This window comes from Eretmochelys imbricata, chromosome 9 (genome assembly GCF_965152235.1).
Source record: "Eretmochelys imbricata isolate rEreImb1 chromosome 9, rEreImb1.hap1, whole genome shotgun sequence".
Classification (NCBI taxonomy): domain Eukaryota; kingdom Metazoa; phylum Chordata; order Testudines; family Cheloniidae; genus Eretmochelys; species Eretmochelys imbricata.
Genome location: NC_135580.1, coordinates 91532464 through 91548501, shown reverse-complemented (window position 1 = coordinate 91548501; position 16038 = coordinate 91532464). Strand labels below are relative to the sequence as shown.

Below are 16038 nucleotides of genomic sequence, written 5' to 3'. Positions count from 1 at the left end.
AGCCCCGGGCCCGGCCAGGAAGCCCCGCCGTTGCGCACGGGGAGAGCGGCGACTCCCCGAGGGGGGCGGACACCGCGCGGGGGGGGGTCCCCGAGTGGCGGGGCCGCGCAGGAGACAGGCCGGGCTTGGCTTGACGAAGGTGGGTGTGTGCGAGCGCCCCGGGCGGCGTGGGGCCGGAGGGGGGCAGGTGCCCGAGGCGAGGCGAGGCGGGGGGCGCCCTGGAGAGGTGGGGGGACCTCTTATTTGGCTGAGCGCTCTGCCGCCAGCGTCTTTGTCCGGAGCGGGAGCTGGCAGGGGAGGGAACGGGCCGGGGGGGGGAGTGATGGCTCCTGGCTGATGGGGTGGGACGGGCAGCCAGAGAGGATCCGGCAGCATGAAGAGCGGTGTCAGAGGCGGCGCTGCTCCCCGGGGAGGAGCCTGAGTTTGGGGGCTGGAGGGGCACCCCTGGGAGCGCTGCACATGGAGCTGCGGGACGGGAACGGGAGCTGCCGGGACTGCAGCCCGGGGGCTCGCCCGTCCGCCGGGGCCACCACCGCCTTGGCCGCGGTGATCATCTTCACCATCGTCGGGGACCTGGTGGGCAACGCGCTGGTGATCCTGTCCGTGCTGAGGAACAAGAAGCTCCGCAACGCCGGTGAGTTCCGCGGGGGCGCACGGCGCTGCGCCTTCAGGTGCCAGGCCAGCCTGGGACTGGGGCTGCTCCGACCTCCGCCCGGGGCTGCCCCTCCAGTCCCGGGGCCTCAGGAGGAGGCACTCGGACCCCTCTCCCCCGGCTACGTGTGGGGAGCAAACTCCCGGAACCCCTGGGCCATCTGCCGGGGGGCCTGGCGGCTCCCAGTCTGGAGCTGCGGGGAGCCCGGGGGACGCGCACTGGAGCTTTGCGAACTCTTCCGCCGCGCCGAGCCCCGGGGTGTGCTCTGCGCCCCTGCACGGACGGAGCCGGGACTCAGCCAGGGGGACTCAGCCAGGGGGGCGCTTGGCCGCAGGGAGCTGCCCGTGTTTCAGATCCACCCTGCGTCAGCAGGAGAATCCCAAGGGCAAGAGAAATCGTCTCACCCCAAGCCCGAGGCTGCTCCGCTTTGCAGCGGATGGGAGTTTGGGTACTGACTCCCCCACCGGAGCAGGACCGGCCCCTTCGCGCTGCAGGTTCTTTCCCCTTTGCCTTCACTGTGGCTATATTTTTGGGGCTGATGGCTCCCAGCTGTTACCGCTACCGAGCCCTCAACCAGCTCCGGGATTCCTCTGGGATCCTAAATGCGAGGGGCATTTAGGATTTAAAAATAAAATGGAAAGCGAAACAAAGCAGCAATTGTGCCCCATTGTAATCCAGCTGCAGGGTGATTATCTGCAATTAGAGGAACTGCAGAACTAAAATTTGACAATGAAGGATATAATCAATTTCTTCCTTGGGATTATGGTTTTAATTGGGGAGCGAAACTAGTCCAAATCCTTTATTCTAATTAATACTCTGCATCTGCAATCTCTTCAAGTCACTGAGCACCATATTATTTCACTAAGATACAATCACACCAAACTTTCAGGGCTTTTTCCAAGTTGGCATAGCTCAATGTATCACTTTCCCTGACTTCCTATGTGCAAAGCTCAAAGTGTCTATTTAACATGATGACCTGATCCTGCTTCTAGTGAAGTCAGCTGGAGGAAAAGAAGCAGGATTGGGCCCTCACTTTGTGTGATTAAAATATTAAATACTTGTCACTTGTAGCATTTTTCACGGGTACTCTTTAAAATGCCTTGCAAAGAATTTGCCTGTGACTATCCCAGGCTTCTTAGCTGATGAAAAGGAGATGGGGATCAAGGTAACACAGCTAGTTTGTGACAGTGGGGGAAATAAAACTCAGGAGTCCTGACTCTCTGCTCTGTGCCATTTCCATTAGACTGTGCTGCACCTGAGTTACAAACTTGCTTTTCTTTCTCATGTTGCGTTTTGTCTTCAAACGGCTCGGAACTTTTTTCCTTTCTGTCTCCCAGGGATAGCTGCAAACAAAGGACCCAGTCCTGCAGCCATAATTTTGGTAAAACTCTCATTAACTTGAATGGGAGTTGTCAAGGTTCCTTCCCCACTCTGAACTCTAGGGTACAGATGTGGGGACCTGCATGAAAAACCCCCTAAAGCTTATTTTTACTAGCTTAGGTTAAAACTTCCCCAAGGTACAAACTATTTTACCTTTTTTGCCCCTGGACTTTATTGCTGCCACCACCAAGCGTCTAACAAATATATAACAGGGAAAGAGCCTGCTTGGAAATGTCTTTCCCCCCCAAACCCTGCACCCCCTTTCCTGGGGAAGGCTTGATAAAAATCCTCACCAGTTTGCATCGGTGAACACAGACCCAAACCCTTGGATCTTAAGAACAATGAAAAAAGCAATCAGGTTTTTAAAAGAAGAATTTTAATTGAAGAAAAAGTAAAAGAATCACCTCTGTAAAATCAGGATGGTAAATACCTTACAGGGTAATCAGATTCAAAACATAGAGAATCCCTCTAGGCTAAACCTTAAGATACAAAAAGACACAAAAACAGGAATATACATTCCATTCAGCACAACTTATTTTATTAGCCATTTAAACAAAACAGAATCTAACGCATATCTAGCTAGATTACTTTCTAAGTTCTAAGACTCCATTCCTGTTCTGTTCCTGGCAAAAGCATCATACAGACAGACAGACCCTTTGTTTCCGCCCCCCCTCCAGATTTTAAAGTATCTTGTCTCCTCATTGGTCATTTTGGTCAGGTGCCAGTGAGGTTATCCTAGCTTCTTAACCCTTTACAGGTGAAAGGGTTTTTCCTCTGGCCAGGAGGGACTTTAAAGGTGTTTACCCTTCCATTTATATTTATGACAGGAGTCTTGCCTGAGAGAGAACTGCAAGATTGCTCTCAATATGAGCATGAACACATGCGATCTGGGAGGCTGGGGTGCAAAAAAAGAGGGATCATGAAAAAGAGAGAAGTCCCATGACAATTGTAAAGACTTGCTGGTAGGACCCTGCTGTACATGTAGTTAGCATACTTGATCTTCACTGCAGTTGGTAATAACCAAATAAATGGGGAGTAAAGATTTTTCCAGTTGCTTGTCACTGTATACTTTGAACGCCGTATTGGTGGTTTTAAAACCCTACTTCCTTGACACACATCTGCGTTCAATCTCCATGACTGAAACCACTTTTCATGTTTTTTTAAATGGCAAGAAAACTAGCAAAATCAACACCAGTATCAGTAATGTCTAAGTGTGGCATTTATTGTTCCTGGGGTCCATTAGTTTGGTGAAAAGAGCTGGCTATAAATGGTTCTGCAGTAACTCTGTGTATTCCTTGCGTTGGCTCTTAAAAATGCACCATTGTGTCTGTTTCTGTAGAGGGAGCGAAACAACCTCTAGCTCTGCAGCTAGTAAAATATTTTAGATATCAAGTCGCCACTACTTGCAATGTGTTCAAGAAAGTCATTCATAACGTGGGGACACTTTTTACCTCCATGATCTCTGTGTAAATCTGGAGTAACTCAATAGAGATCAGTGAAGTTACTCTGGAATTAAAATGGTTTAATGGCAAACAAAATCTGGCCCAGGACATCCACTCTATATGAAAACATTGCACCAGGCTTATGTGAGTTTAAATATTCAGTTGACTTAAGTTTGGTTTCCAAATCTGATCCGTGTTCATGGGAAGGGACAATAGAGAATGCTTTTTATAAAAACTTGATAATCAGTAACTTGTATGTTCTGAGTAGAATGATAGAGGTGTGAAATTCAATCACTTGATTGCATTTCAGATTTTAAGAGGCCCTTTCTAGGAAAATCGAGGTAAAACAGAATCTAAACATGAACACAGAGAGGTTTTTTCATTAAGTGATAATGGGGAATATTTCCAAACCTTAATGATTCCCAGGAGCTCACTGCTTTAAAAATAAGACAGAGGGATCTACTGTTAATAAATCCCATGAAAATGACCCTCTTCATTAACAGTCTTAAGTTTTTATTAAATTGTTTTATAAACTGAAATCAGAACATGGCTAGTATAGAATCAACAGATGTAACTTTGGAGCAACAACTGATTTCAGGGGACAAGTTCTGCACTCCCTCATGAGTACTATTGCCATTGTAGTGAGTGGGTCTGATCTTCATCCCATTTGCAATGAATGGCATAAATCTGGAGTAACTTTGAAGTCAAACAGGTATAAACAGTGTGAGTAAGTGGAGAACCTTGGCCCTACTTTGTCTGGCTATATCAAAAGAAGGACAGGAGATACTTCACATGGGTTTAATCAGGCCGCAACTTTATTATTAGACGTCTGGGAGCACCCGGCAGAGAAAAGTGTACAGTGCAAGCAACTCCGTGTTCATTCAATAATTACCTGGTGGCTTCTGCCAGCTCCCCTTCATTTTCCATCCACGTCCCTCAGCCAACCCACAACCACCTTATTATCCACCCCGCCTCGTAGAAGGGTTAAGGTGGGCTATAAGAAAAGGGGCTTGGCTCCCTGCTGTGCCAATCGTTGGACCCCGAACCACCGTACCCGGTTCCATTCCTTTAACCAACACCTCCTTTTTATGTCCTTTTCCAAGCCATTTGTCCGCTCACTGGATGCTTTCTCTATGGAGTACCTGCACTGGACATCTGCCCCACACTTACAAAATAAGTTGCGACATAGCCTACCCCCTTTCCTCCTCACTGTAATAAGAACTCCTGGAAATCTCGTAGGGAAGGTGAAAAAACCCCACTCTGCCTAGATCAATCTGGTGGTGAGGGAAAAATTACTCCCCAGCCCCCACTAGAAAGGAGCGACTAGCGCAATACCCATGGCAGGTCCTAAGCAAACCTGCTAGTTGCCACCTTAAGGGGAGGGAGGGTCGGTGGGTGCTGCTTTGCCCACTGCATGGAGAAAGGGTGTCTACTGCCTGGGCTTGCCCCTTTTAAGGCCTTCTGCACTTACATTCCCAGGGGATGAGTTAGCATCACCCTCACCCCACTTTTCTGCAGCAGTTTCTGACCTCCTTCCCTCCCCCCACCCAAAGCACTGCTACCTTCCTCCAGCAAGCCCAGACAAAGTCAGCGTCCCCACCCCCTTCAGGTGCAGTGTGGTCATTTCCATGGTGATAGTCCCACTGTAGCCCTAACAGAGACCTCTAATCATTATGAACTGAATATATTTAGACTGTGACAACTACAAAATAGTGACAAATGGTTCCACCAGCCTCCGGCAGGTGTGTGTTAAAAATTCTCTCTTGCACATTCCGTTGGCTTGATAACATTTGAGCTGAATGTGGATGAAAACTTTTGCTAAAGGAGCATGTTCTTCAGGCTGAAGCTCCAGTAGTACCCATCTCCAGCTTTCTTGAACACGCTAAAAAATAATAGGGCATAGAGCCTAGTCCTGGGTTCCTTGAAAACCCAAACCTTCCACTGGCATCCCGAGGAGCTTTTCATGTATGAGAATGCAGGATTGGGCCCAAGACTGTAAATAGCCGAACCATTGTTTTTATTAGCAACGAGAAGCAGGAAGAAATATAATAACACGTCACTTTAGTGCTGCGACGTGGCAAGAGGGCCGAAAAGTGCACTGTGCATTTGTATAAACAGTTCTGGCTATCTAGTGACAAGGTATGAGTTTCTGGTAGGCGCTGTGGATCTTTTATTCTTGCTTTATTCCCCAGGCGTTCTCAAAAACGTGGTTAGCCTGTTAACTGTTGCCCTGCCAGTATCTTTATATTAATTCAAGATTCACCTCATCTTAGTTTCTGAGCATATTTTGCTATTTTATTGCCAATAAGCAATTTTCTTTGTTACCAGGGGCCCAGTCCTTCAGTTCTAACTCAGTCCTTAGCCTTACAACCTCCCCATCAATTTAAATAGCTGTTGTTCCTGGCAAGGACTGAGAACCTGATGCTGCAAAGACTTATATGAATAAGCCCTACTTATGTAGGAATTTGTAGGATCTGGCCCTAACGAGGGGCTGGAAGATCAGGTCTCTGATCCTCCCACAAATATATTCATTTATGTTCAAAGTTGGGGTTTAATGAAAAGAGTAGGTTGCAAATTAGCTAGACTTAAGGGTAGAGGGCTTATAAACTGAATTTGGTGGATGCCAGATATATTAGAACATAAGAGTGGCCATAATGGGTCAGATCAATGGTCCCACTAGCCCAATATCCTGTCTTCCAACAGTGGCCAACATCAGATACTTCAGAGGGAGTGAATAGACCAGGGCAATTTATCAAGTGATTCATCAGGTGTCGTCCAATCCCAGCTTCTATCAGTCAGAGATTTAGGGACACCCAGCATGGGGTTGCGTCCCTGATCATCTTGGCTAACAGCTGTGGATGGACCTAGCCTCCATGAACTTATCTAATTCTTTTTTGAACCCTAGTTACATTTTTGGCTTTCACAACATCCCCTGGCAACGAGTTCTACAGTTGACTGTGTTGTGTGAAGAAATACTTCCTTTTCTTTGTTTTTAAACCTGCTGCCCATTAATTTCATTGGGTGACCCCTAGTTTGTGTGTTATGTGAAGGGGTAAATAACACTATCCTAATTCACTTTCTCCACACCATCTGTGATTTTTATAGACCAATATCTTATCTCCCCTTCGTCGTCTCTTTTCCAAGATGAAGAGTCCCAATCTCTTTAATCTCTCCTCATAGGGCAGCGGTTCCCTAGCCCTAATAATTTTTGTTGCCCTTCTCTGAACGTTTCCCGGTTCTAATGTATCTTTTTTGAGATGGGGCAACCAGAACTGCATGCAGTTTTCAAGGTGTGGGTGCGCCATGGATTTATATAGTGGCATGATGATATTTACTGTCTTCTTATCTATCCCTAATATTCTGTTAGCTTTTTTTGACTGCTGCTGCTGCACATTGAGTAGATGTTGGAATGATCCATGATGACTCCAAGATCGGTCTTGAGTGGTAACAGCTAATTTAGACCCCATCATTTTGTGTGTATTGGTGGGATTAGATTTTCCAATGTGCATTACATTGAATTTCAGCTGCCATTTTGTTGCCCAGTCACCCAGTTTTGTGAAATCCCTTTGTAACTGTTCACAGTCTACTTTGGACTTAACGATCTTGAGTAGTTTTGTATCATGTTCTAACTTTGCCACCTCACTGATTACCCCTTTTCCCAGAACATTTATGAATATGTTGAACAGCACTGGTAAGTGTAGGTTCAGTAGCAAGGTCTCCATTGAAGTTGCTCGTATGTGGTGGTGGGAGCATTGGGTCTAAGAAGTACTGCTCAAGCGGGCAGCTCCTAGGGATATCCTAGAGCATAACCCAGTGTCAGGAATGAGAGCCAGCAACTGAGCCTGGGACTAGCTAGCTCAGTCTCCAGCCAGACCAATGAACACAGGTGAGCTCCAGCAGAACTGCCTGATTGGCTGGGGGGAACCAGCAGGTGTGCTCGGAAGCACACCAGCAGCAGGTTGTTGCTTGCTGATCCATGCTTAAGCCTCTTCCAGCGATTGCTTCTGTGCCTGTCTTGCTTCCAGCCTTGTTCCCTTGCCTGACTTCTGATTCTGGCTCTGACCCTTGGCTGTCTCTCCTGATTCCTGGCCCTGGCTCTAACCACTAGGAAGGACTCTGGCTGTAACCACTAGGTCAGACTACCCATATCCAGGTTGCTGACACCCAGCCTCTACTGGACACACACACCCTGGGCTAGATTATAATTTACAATCTGCTCCGAGTTTGATCTAGTGTGCAGTTGCACCACCCCAGGAGCAGACCAGAGGCAAACTGTCACTCAGTCCCAGTTCCTCCCCTGGTGAAATATTTCATCCATTTCCTGAAGCTGCCTACTCCCTGCCTTTTCACCTGGCCAACTCCTCTGGACAGCAAGTTAGAGGGGCAGGGCAAAGCCAAGGCTCTTCCCACTGCCTGCCCCTCTCTGCTCCAGCCCTGCCCACTAACTAGGTAAGTTCATGGAGGATAGGTCCATCAATGGCTATTAGCCAGGATGGGCAGGGCTGGTGTCCCTACCCTCTGTTTGCCAGAAGCTGGGAATGAGTGACAGGGGATGGATCACTTGATGATTACCTGTTCTGTTCATTCCCTCTGGGGCACCTGGCACTGGCCACTGTCAGTAGACAGGATACTGGGCTAGATGGACCTTTGGTCTGACCCAGTCTGACCGTTCTTATGTTCTCACTCACAATGAGGTGCAGAGGATGAGAAGTTCCTGCTCTCGTGCCAACAGCAGTTGCCCAGTCTGTGCAGTAAAGGGGGACCCGCTTCGCTAGGCAGGGAGTGAAGTCTTACAGTCGAGTCCTCTACCAGTGGTGTTTGAAAGATACATGTGTGACAACAAAAGGAGCTGCACCTGTTCACCGTGGTCCCTGACACACTAACGACCTCAACAAAGAGCTGATCAATATAGTTTATCAGATGACTCTTTTCTAGCAAATTCATGTTTTATTCTCTCTCCCCACTTCTGTATTTATAGTTACAAAAAAAATCACTATTATACACAGCAATGAATCTGTTTTTTTTTGTAGATAGGTTTTTTTTTAATTCACATCTTAATTTGCTTAATTTCATGATTACTGCGTAATTCTCACTCACACCTTTGCATCTGCTGAGGCAGCATGCAAATTTTTAGACGGGAGTTAAAGACTCTTGGGAAACTTTGTTGGACTGTGTGTCTAGTGCTATTGCTGTCTGCCGAGTATATTAGCCTCATGATCTATATTTGCAGCTCTCACTAATGCTACAGGCCATTGCAAATGTGACTTTCCCCCTCACGTGTATCCCTCATGCTTCACGACAGAATGTTTGTTTGAAACGAAGATAGAAGAAGAAATGTCAAGCGCTGCAGTGCACTGGTCCATTTCACTCTGGCTTTCTTTCTCTCTTCACTTATGTATCTTCCCCTTGTGTTGTGGGATGCTGATTGCCTTAGTTATGCAGTATCTGGCACAAAAAACCCCCACTCTCTTCAAAAGTACATGTATAAAAGTACATGCCCTTCCACTGACCTATGAATGATGTTTGGCTAAATGTGTATTTGAACATTCACTTTCTAATCTGGGCACAATAATTCCTCTCTGGCCTACCAGAAAAGGGAATGGCACAAGTGTGACAAATTTAGTTCTGCTCTGAAAATTGATCATAACAGTGGCAACAAGATTCCATTTTACTGTGTCTCAGTGATGCTAGATTGCACTTTCTTAGCTTCCTGGTAAAAAGGTGTTTTGGGGTTTATTTTTTCGAACTCTGAGAGCGAAGCTGTTCTTTCTGGCTCATGTTTCATCATCAGAATGAAAAGATGCTGCCTGTCTTAATGTCAGTGAAAGCTCATTGGGTCAAATGATCATTGGTGTAGCTCCAATTAAATGAACTAGTTCAACCAATTTTTAATCCATTTAATATGGGCCACGGTGACTTTTGTGTAGTGCTAGTTTTTCATTATCAGAATGTCATGTAAGATTAAGTCAAATACCTTACCGAAGTCTCAAAATATTTGGCAGTACAGTTGCCTTTTAATCAACCAAACTTGTAACCTCATTAAAAAAAAATCATTTGTTTGACAAGACCCAATTTTCCATAAAACTGTATTTATTGGCATTAATTCTGCTACCATCTTTTACTTCTTTGATAATTTCATCCCATATCAACCTTTTCATGATTTTGTGCGGAATCCATGAGCTTATAGTTTCCTGGGTTACCACGGGCAGACACAGAATTGGATTCTGTATCCTCTCCAGAAGTTGGTCACCCTCATTCTTGTTGTGCTTTGTCCTCTTTCCTTTGCTAGGGCTAAGTCTGAACAGGAGCACTGAGGCCATTCCCATTGAGCTTTGTGGCTTGAGCCCAGCCCTACCAAGGCCTGGCCTACACTCAGCTTTTGTGTCAGTATAATTAGTTTGGATGGGATTGTGTGGGTTCTGTTTTTACAGATAGTTACATGGTAAGGTTTGTACTAGTGTATGCAGTAATACTGGTATAAGGCACCTTTATACTGGAGTAGCTTATTCCCCCTCATATATAGTAATAACTATACTGGTCTAAAGTGCCTTTTTTCCAATATAGCCGAGCATAACTTTGCCAGCATAAAGTGGTGCAACGTGTGTGGAGACAATATGCTGAGCCCACCTTCTGAGAGCTCTGGTTTTCTGTCAGATGCCAAGTATTCATCCCAGGCACTCAGCAATGCCTAGTTATCTTTGGCGTTTGAACATGCCTTTCCGCAAAGCATTCTTCTCGGTTTTTGAGGCTGATATTCATAATGCAAATCACAATGGATGTTTCTTTAAACAAGTAAAGTCTGAGAGGGTTGCCAGTCTCCACAATGCTGCCCTGTGCCAGCTGCTAAATTGTGCTTAGGAGTGAAACATTATGCCCTAGGGATAGGCAAACCAGCCTAGTCCTCTGTCTGTTCCCAAACTGAAATGATTCCAAGTGTTGTGCTGGATTCAGATCCTTGTGGATAGAGGAGCTTGTCTCTCTCTCACTCTGGAGTTGACTCCTTCTCTTCCTCCATGTGACTTGTCCACCTTTGTCGCACTTCATAATCTTCCAACATATCTTGTTTCCCTCTTCCTTCCTTTCTGCAGCAATGCAACAGGGCTTCCCATCTTTCCACCTAACCTACGTAGAGCATTACCGCTCCAATCCTCCGAGCCGCAAAAGGGGTTTGAGAGTCCCAGTCTTGCCCCTGAACAGACATCAGGAGCTGCTCAGTCTGGATATTTACTTCCAGTGTCGAGAGAGTTTCCTTTAATATATTAAAACCCAGAGTTCTTCCTGGGAATGTTCCACATGTTGAAACAGGGCCCCTGAGCAGGCAGACTTGCAGTGACACCTAAATGAAGGGGAAATTAATTTAAGGCATTTTTGTTTTGGGTCTTTTGAAATGTGTTCCCTTGTAATTGTGGGGATGGGCAAATAAAATGGGGTGCCCAGAGGCTGTGTTAGTGGGTCCCCAATTTGTAAAAGTGCCCGTTGTCTGAACTGTTCTCACCACCCTCCTCCCTTCATAAGAACAGAAGAATGGCCATACCGAGTCAGACCAGCAGTCCATCTAGGCCAGTATGAACCAACAATGGCCACTGCCAAGTGTGTCAGAGGGAATGAACAGAACAAGGCAATAACTGAATGATCCATCCTCTGTCATCCAGTCCCAGCTTCTGGCACTCAGAGGCTTAGGGATGACGCCCAGAGCATGGGGTTGCATCCCTGACCATATTGGCTTACGGCCACTGTTGGACCTATCCTTCCCACTTGTCTTTACTTCATGCTCTTTTCACCCTAACATAATCCAGGCGTTGCTATTGTTTTTATGACCCGGCCACTCGCATCTCTTGTGAAAGATTTGCTCTCTGGATTCCTCTCCAGGGATTCTGATGGCCTTCCCACGCAAGAGCCCTTACTCTGAAAACCCTCTTTTAACAAGCCTGGTCTCTCTGTGTTCTATCAGTGATGGCTAGTCCCGTCCCAGGACCCATGGCAATTGAAGGGCTACTAATAAGGGCTGGGCTATGCTTTAGGCTTGTTGGGGAGGGAATGAGTACTTGGTGGATGCCCCAGCAAAGCCGTGAACTGTTCCCTTCCATTAACTGGCCTGTTAGCAATGGGCATGCTCCTCTGTGGAGGGTGCAAAATGAATGCAATGGGCTGAATGTAAATTCCTCTTGTACAAACACTCCTGCTCCTTAAAGCTGCTGATCTGGTTTTGAATGACTGAGGCGTTGCCTTCTGAGGGGCTTGGACTGAACATTTCAAATGGAAATCCTGTTTGTCGCATGAATGAACTTTGTGCTGAATCCCAGATCCACGCCTCCGCTGTGTCAACTTCATTTATTGTCCCCTAAGGAAGGCACAGCCTTTTTGGCAAACGATCTCTCCTCTTAGCCTGTTGGGTTTTCTTATGAAGCTCCACATGTGAAAGGAGAGCTTGGGCTTAGTGGGTGATGTGTAAGGGTTAGTTTGTATTCTTCAACGCTTAGCCGAACAATCAGCTGGGGCGATCGTTCGCTATTTGGTTCATTCCTGCATGGCCGCAAGGGCTTGATAGCCTGAGAGTCCAACACTGGAATAGACTTAATGAACCCACGTAATAGGGGGTCTGCCTCTGGGCTGCCTCCACCCCTCGGTTGTTGGAATTTTATCCCGGATGTTACAAGCCACCCGGAGAACGCTGGAACGTCTTGTGACAATGGCCCCAGTTGTCTGTAGACCGGAGCGACCATAAACATCTGCATTATAGATGAAGTCATTCCACTTTATGCCCAATATATGATGTTGGCATTTTGTGTGGAAAGCCTCCAGCTTTGCCCACTCTGAAAGGAGTAGTGTCCACGTTTCGCAGCCATACAACAGTACGGGGAGGGCACAGCTCGAATAGATCCTGACCGTGGGTTAGTTTAGTTTAACTTATTCTCCTTTAGACCTGCTTCCTGCCCTGCTATCAATTATAAAGGCGCCTCAGAGGGTGTAACTACCACACAGAGTGGGACCTGGAAGAAGGGATGTATCAAAGTCGGACGGGGCTTCTCCTTTTCGCTCATTGAATCGTGATGATAAGTAGTTTCGCTGACCTCAAATGCTCAGATATCATGAGACTGTCTAAAAATCATGAAATATTGAGGTTTTTTAGGTTGCTTTTTGTTTCCAAGCCTGTAGGGTTCATGTTTTCATTTTTTTTCTTCGTAACCATGATGACTAGAAACTCTTGTTATGGAAGCTGGGAGTCCTGTGAATCACATGATTCCACCAGCTGGAGCTTTAAGAAAAATGCCCAATATTGCAAGACTCACAATCCAATGGCGAAAGCTGGCAACTCTAAGTTCTAGACCTTTGTGATAGGCACTGTCCAACCTTAATAATCTGTGTAGGAGACTCTTGGAGTCTAATTTCTATCACCTTGCTCACTGCCTCTGTATTTGTCCCTGAATGCCTCATTGAGGATTTTATTTCTGCAGATATTTTCCTAGAAAGAATTACAAATTTAATCTTAATGGGGTAAGTTAATGCATTTAATGTAACTCTAGCTAAGATTTTAACAATTGGAGTACTGGTATGTATTTACACAGTGGGCAGGGGTACTTGATGGATACAGCCTCTACTCCCAAGACCTTGCAGTCTGTGGCCCTGATCCTACAAAGGTACCTCACAATAGGTGGTGGCTGGCTGCCCTCTGCTCCTAGTGAAGTCAATGAGAGGATGTATTGAGTTCCTTGCCGATTTGGGCCCTGCCCTAGATGGTGCCCAGACACAAAGGGCCATTGGAAGGAAGACTGAGACAATTGTCACTTTAAATCCTTATTTGAGCTATTTATTTATTTACTAAAACAGGGCCAGTACCTGCTCTTGGATACAACATAATCAGACAAATCTAGTTTCCAACAAGCTGTATTAAATGGCTCTGAAAAAGGCCAGAATCATGTATAACAAGGATGCATTGGCTAGTGCCCGCTCAGTTACAGAGGCTTAACCGACTGACATACGTTACGATCTGTCATGCAGATGCACGTCTCTGGGTTAGTTGGATTAAATAATTCTGACCTCAGAGTTATCAGTTACTTGGTTTGTAGTGCATTCAGTCCAGTTAACTCTAGCGAATCCAAGCCGAATAATACTTGGGTAAGGTAATGGGGAGGAAACAAACCATAAAGCGAAGATATTTAACCTGCAATATTAACTTTCTGTTCTTTGTTACTCGAGGGGTTTTTTTTTAATGTATTTCATAGAGTGGGAGGGAAAATGGTGGGAGTAACATTTGCTGTTGGAAATGTAACTAAGTCTAGACCCAAGAGAGGTTACAGAACAACCTCCAAGAATGAAAGCAACTCTGCTTCTGAATGCAAGGGGCCTCTATTGCAGGGTCACCTGGATGTTGACATTATTCACCCTGCTTGGGCATGTTGCCTGAGTCTGTTGTACAAATGGCATTTTGAAGTGTTTTTGCTGCTGCCTGAGGCAGATCACTCCAGGGGGAAGGCATAGGGAACTATACAGAAAGGGGAAGAGAAAGGCATATTGCATTACTCTAAAGCTTCTGTTTCAGGGTTTAAGCCCATCTGTAACTATTGCAGATAAAGATTAGAGTTGTGAAAGGGTGTAGGTGGGAAATCCGATCATCACACATCTGCTTACTGTGCCGTTCTTGCACGTTCTTCTGAAGCTTCTTCTGGACACTGTGTTAGGCTCCAGGTCTGAGCTAGTATGGTAATTCCTAGCCTTTAAAAGTCTCTTCCTAGTTCTGTAGAACATACCCATTACACACGGGCTATGGGGTCCAAATTGGAAATCCCAGTGTTTCTTTTTCTGGAAAACTTTGTAATGGCCTTATTGAACCATTCTGTTTTGATGATGCTCCAAAATATTAAATATCTATACAGAATACATCAGAACAAAATGAGTAAGGAAAATGAAATTCTCCATCTCAAATTGTTTTGGAACTTTTCCATTACATTTTATCAAAATTGACATGTTCCGGCAAAACACTTCAGGTTTGACTAAGTAGCATTTTCTGATGGGAAAACTGTTTCACCAGATTTTTCCACCAGCTCTGCTAGGGAGCATTTGAAAGCTTCCAGTCCCTACCTTGAGAAGCTGAGCCTTCCCCCAAGTCGCTGAACCAGTTCTGGCCTCACCTCTTCTCTGCCAGGAATTTACCCTCCCAACCTGGCCTTCAACCCTTCGCTTCTGGGCTCTCTCAGGCCAAGAAGCAGCAGTGAAGCTGGCAACATCAGTTAACACCAGAGGCCTGGGATAGAGGGTTGCTGGCCTTGAGATGGGGGGTGGTTCCATTAGCAAGGCCAGTCAATGGCAGAAGGACAAGGCCATGGAGTATGAGGCTGTCTGCCCACTATGAGCTGGTAAGGGGGAACTCTCTCTTGAGAAATACGATGGAAGAGGTAGGGGTGGGGGGGCGCCAGGTGGCAAGGCCTTGTGAGGGGGAAGGGGCATTGCAGAACGTGGAGAGCAGGAAGGCTCCCTCTCAGGGTCCCACGGTTTAAGAGAGGGTGGGATTGTGGAGAAGTGGCACTTCCCCCTGGTTGGTGAAATACTTTCCGAGTAAAGTCCGGTGTTGATCTTGGTTGGTTTAAAGGAAAATTGATTAGACAACATTCAAAATATTCACTCTCGGATTTGAATAATGTTGTTGAAATAATGTAAATACAGTTTTTTTTCAGAACCCACTGGTGTTCCGTGACAATGCCAGCTATTTATCTGCTGGTATTGCCAAGCACGTACCCTGAAGCCAACATGCAATGGTCAGGGCTCAGTCTCCAAGCTGCACAGAGCCCTCTACTTCCACTGCCTACATTACAAGTTGAGGGTGGGCAGGACTTTGATGCCTGTCAGCCAGTCTTCCGTTTTCCAATTGAATGTCTAAGTGGCTAGTGTCTAAATTTAATTGTTTTACTTCAAATTAAGTCAGTTTCTTTTTTCAGAGCCCAGTTCCTGGGATCTGCTACAGTGACTTAAGGAGAGGCATGAAAACAAAATGCATTCAGTAGTGTTTAGTCTAGGCTGGCATGGCTGGAAAGTCTGGGCTCTGTATCCTCCATTCCATCCCCTCTCCTTCCCTCCCCTTCCACATCTCCTGCTCTGCCTTTTGCTAGAGGGCAGATGATTCTCATGCTAACAGAATCCATTCTTGTTGAGCTAAAAACAAAGCCTTTGAGAATGAATACATCTTAACCTGAATAAATGAGCAGGGTGATCTCAGGGTGAACATCAGGAAAACTCATGAAGGGTAGATGGGGGGTGGAACTAACAGTTCTTCTTTCGTTCATTCATGGTTCAGATCTCTCTTCTCTAGAGCCTCCTGGAAATAGTAACCATTACCTCTAAGCTGCTCAGTGCTCAGTTGTACAATGAGCATATAAACTAATATATATGGAGAGAGTGCACTTTATGTGAATATAGCTATATCTTGTAACCAGGGAATATGTTCTGGCCTAGCAAGAGATAGATTGAATGATGAGAAACCTTTCCCCTCCAACCTCTAATATGCGAGGATAGACCAGCTGCAAGTCTAGCAAATATGTCCCCAGGTAGACACTTCTGTATCTTATCAAT

At 46.0% G+C, this 16038-nt stretch overlaps 1 protein-coding gene across 1 annotated transcript in view; it reads left to right on the top strand.

Moving 5' to 3' along the window:
• The first annotated feature begins 459 nt into the window (after window positions 1-459).
• Window positions 460-16038, top strand: part of GPR50 (G protein-coupled receptor 50) — a 71907-nt gene continuing 56328 nt past the window's right edge. Inside the window, exon 1 of the mRNA XM_077825568.1 lies at window positions 460-634. Within this exon, the coding sequence (XP_077681694.1) occupies window positions 460-634 (175 nt within the window). The remainder of the gene's footprint in view (window positions 635-16038) is intronic.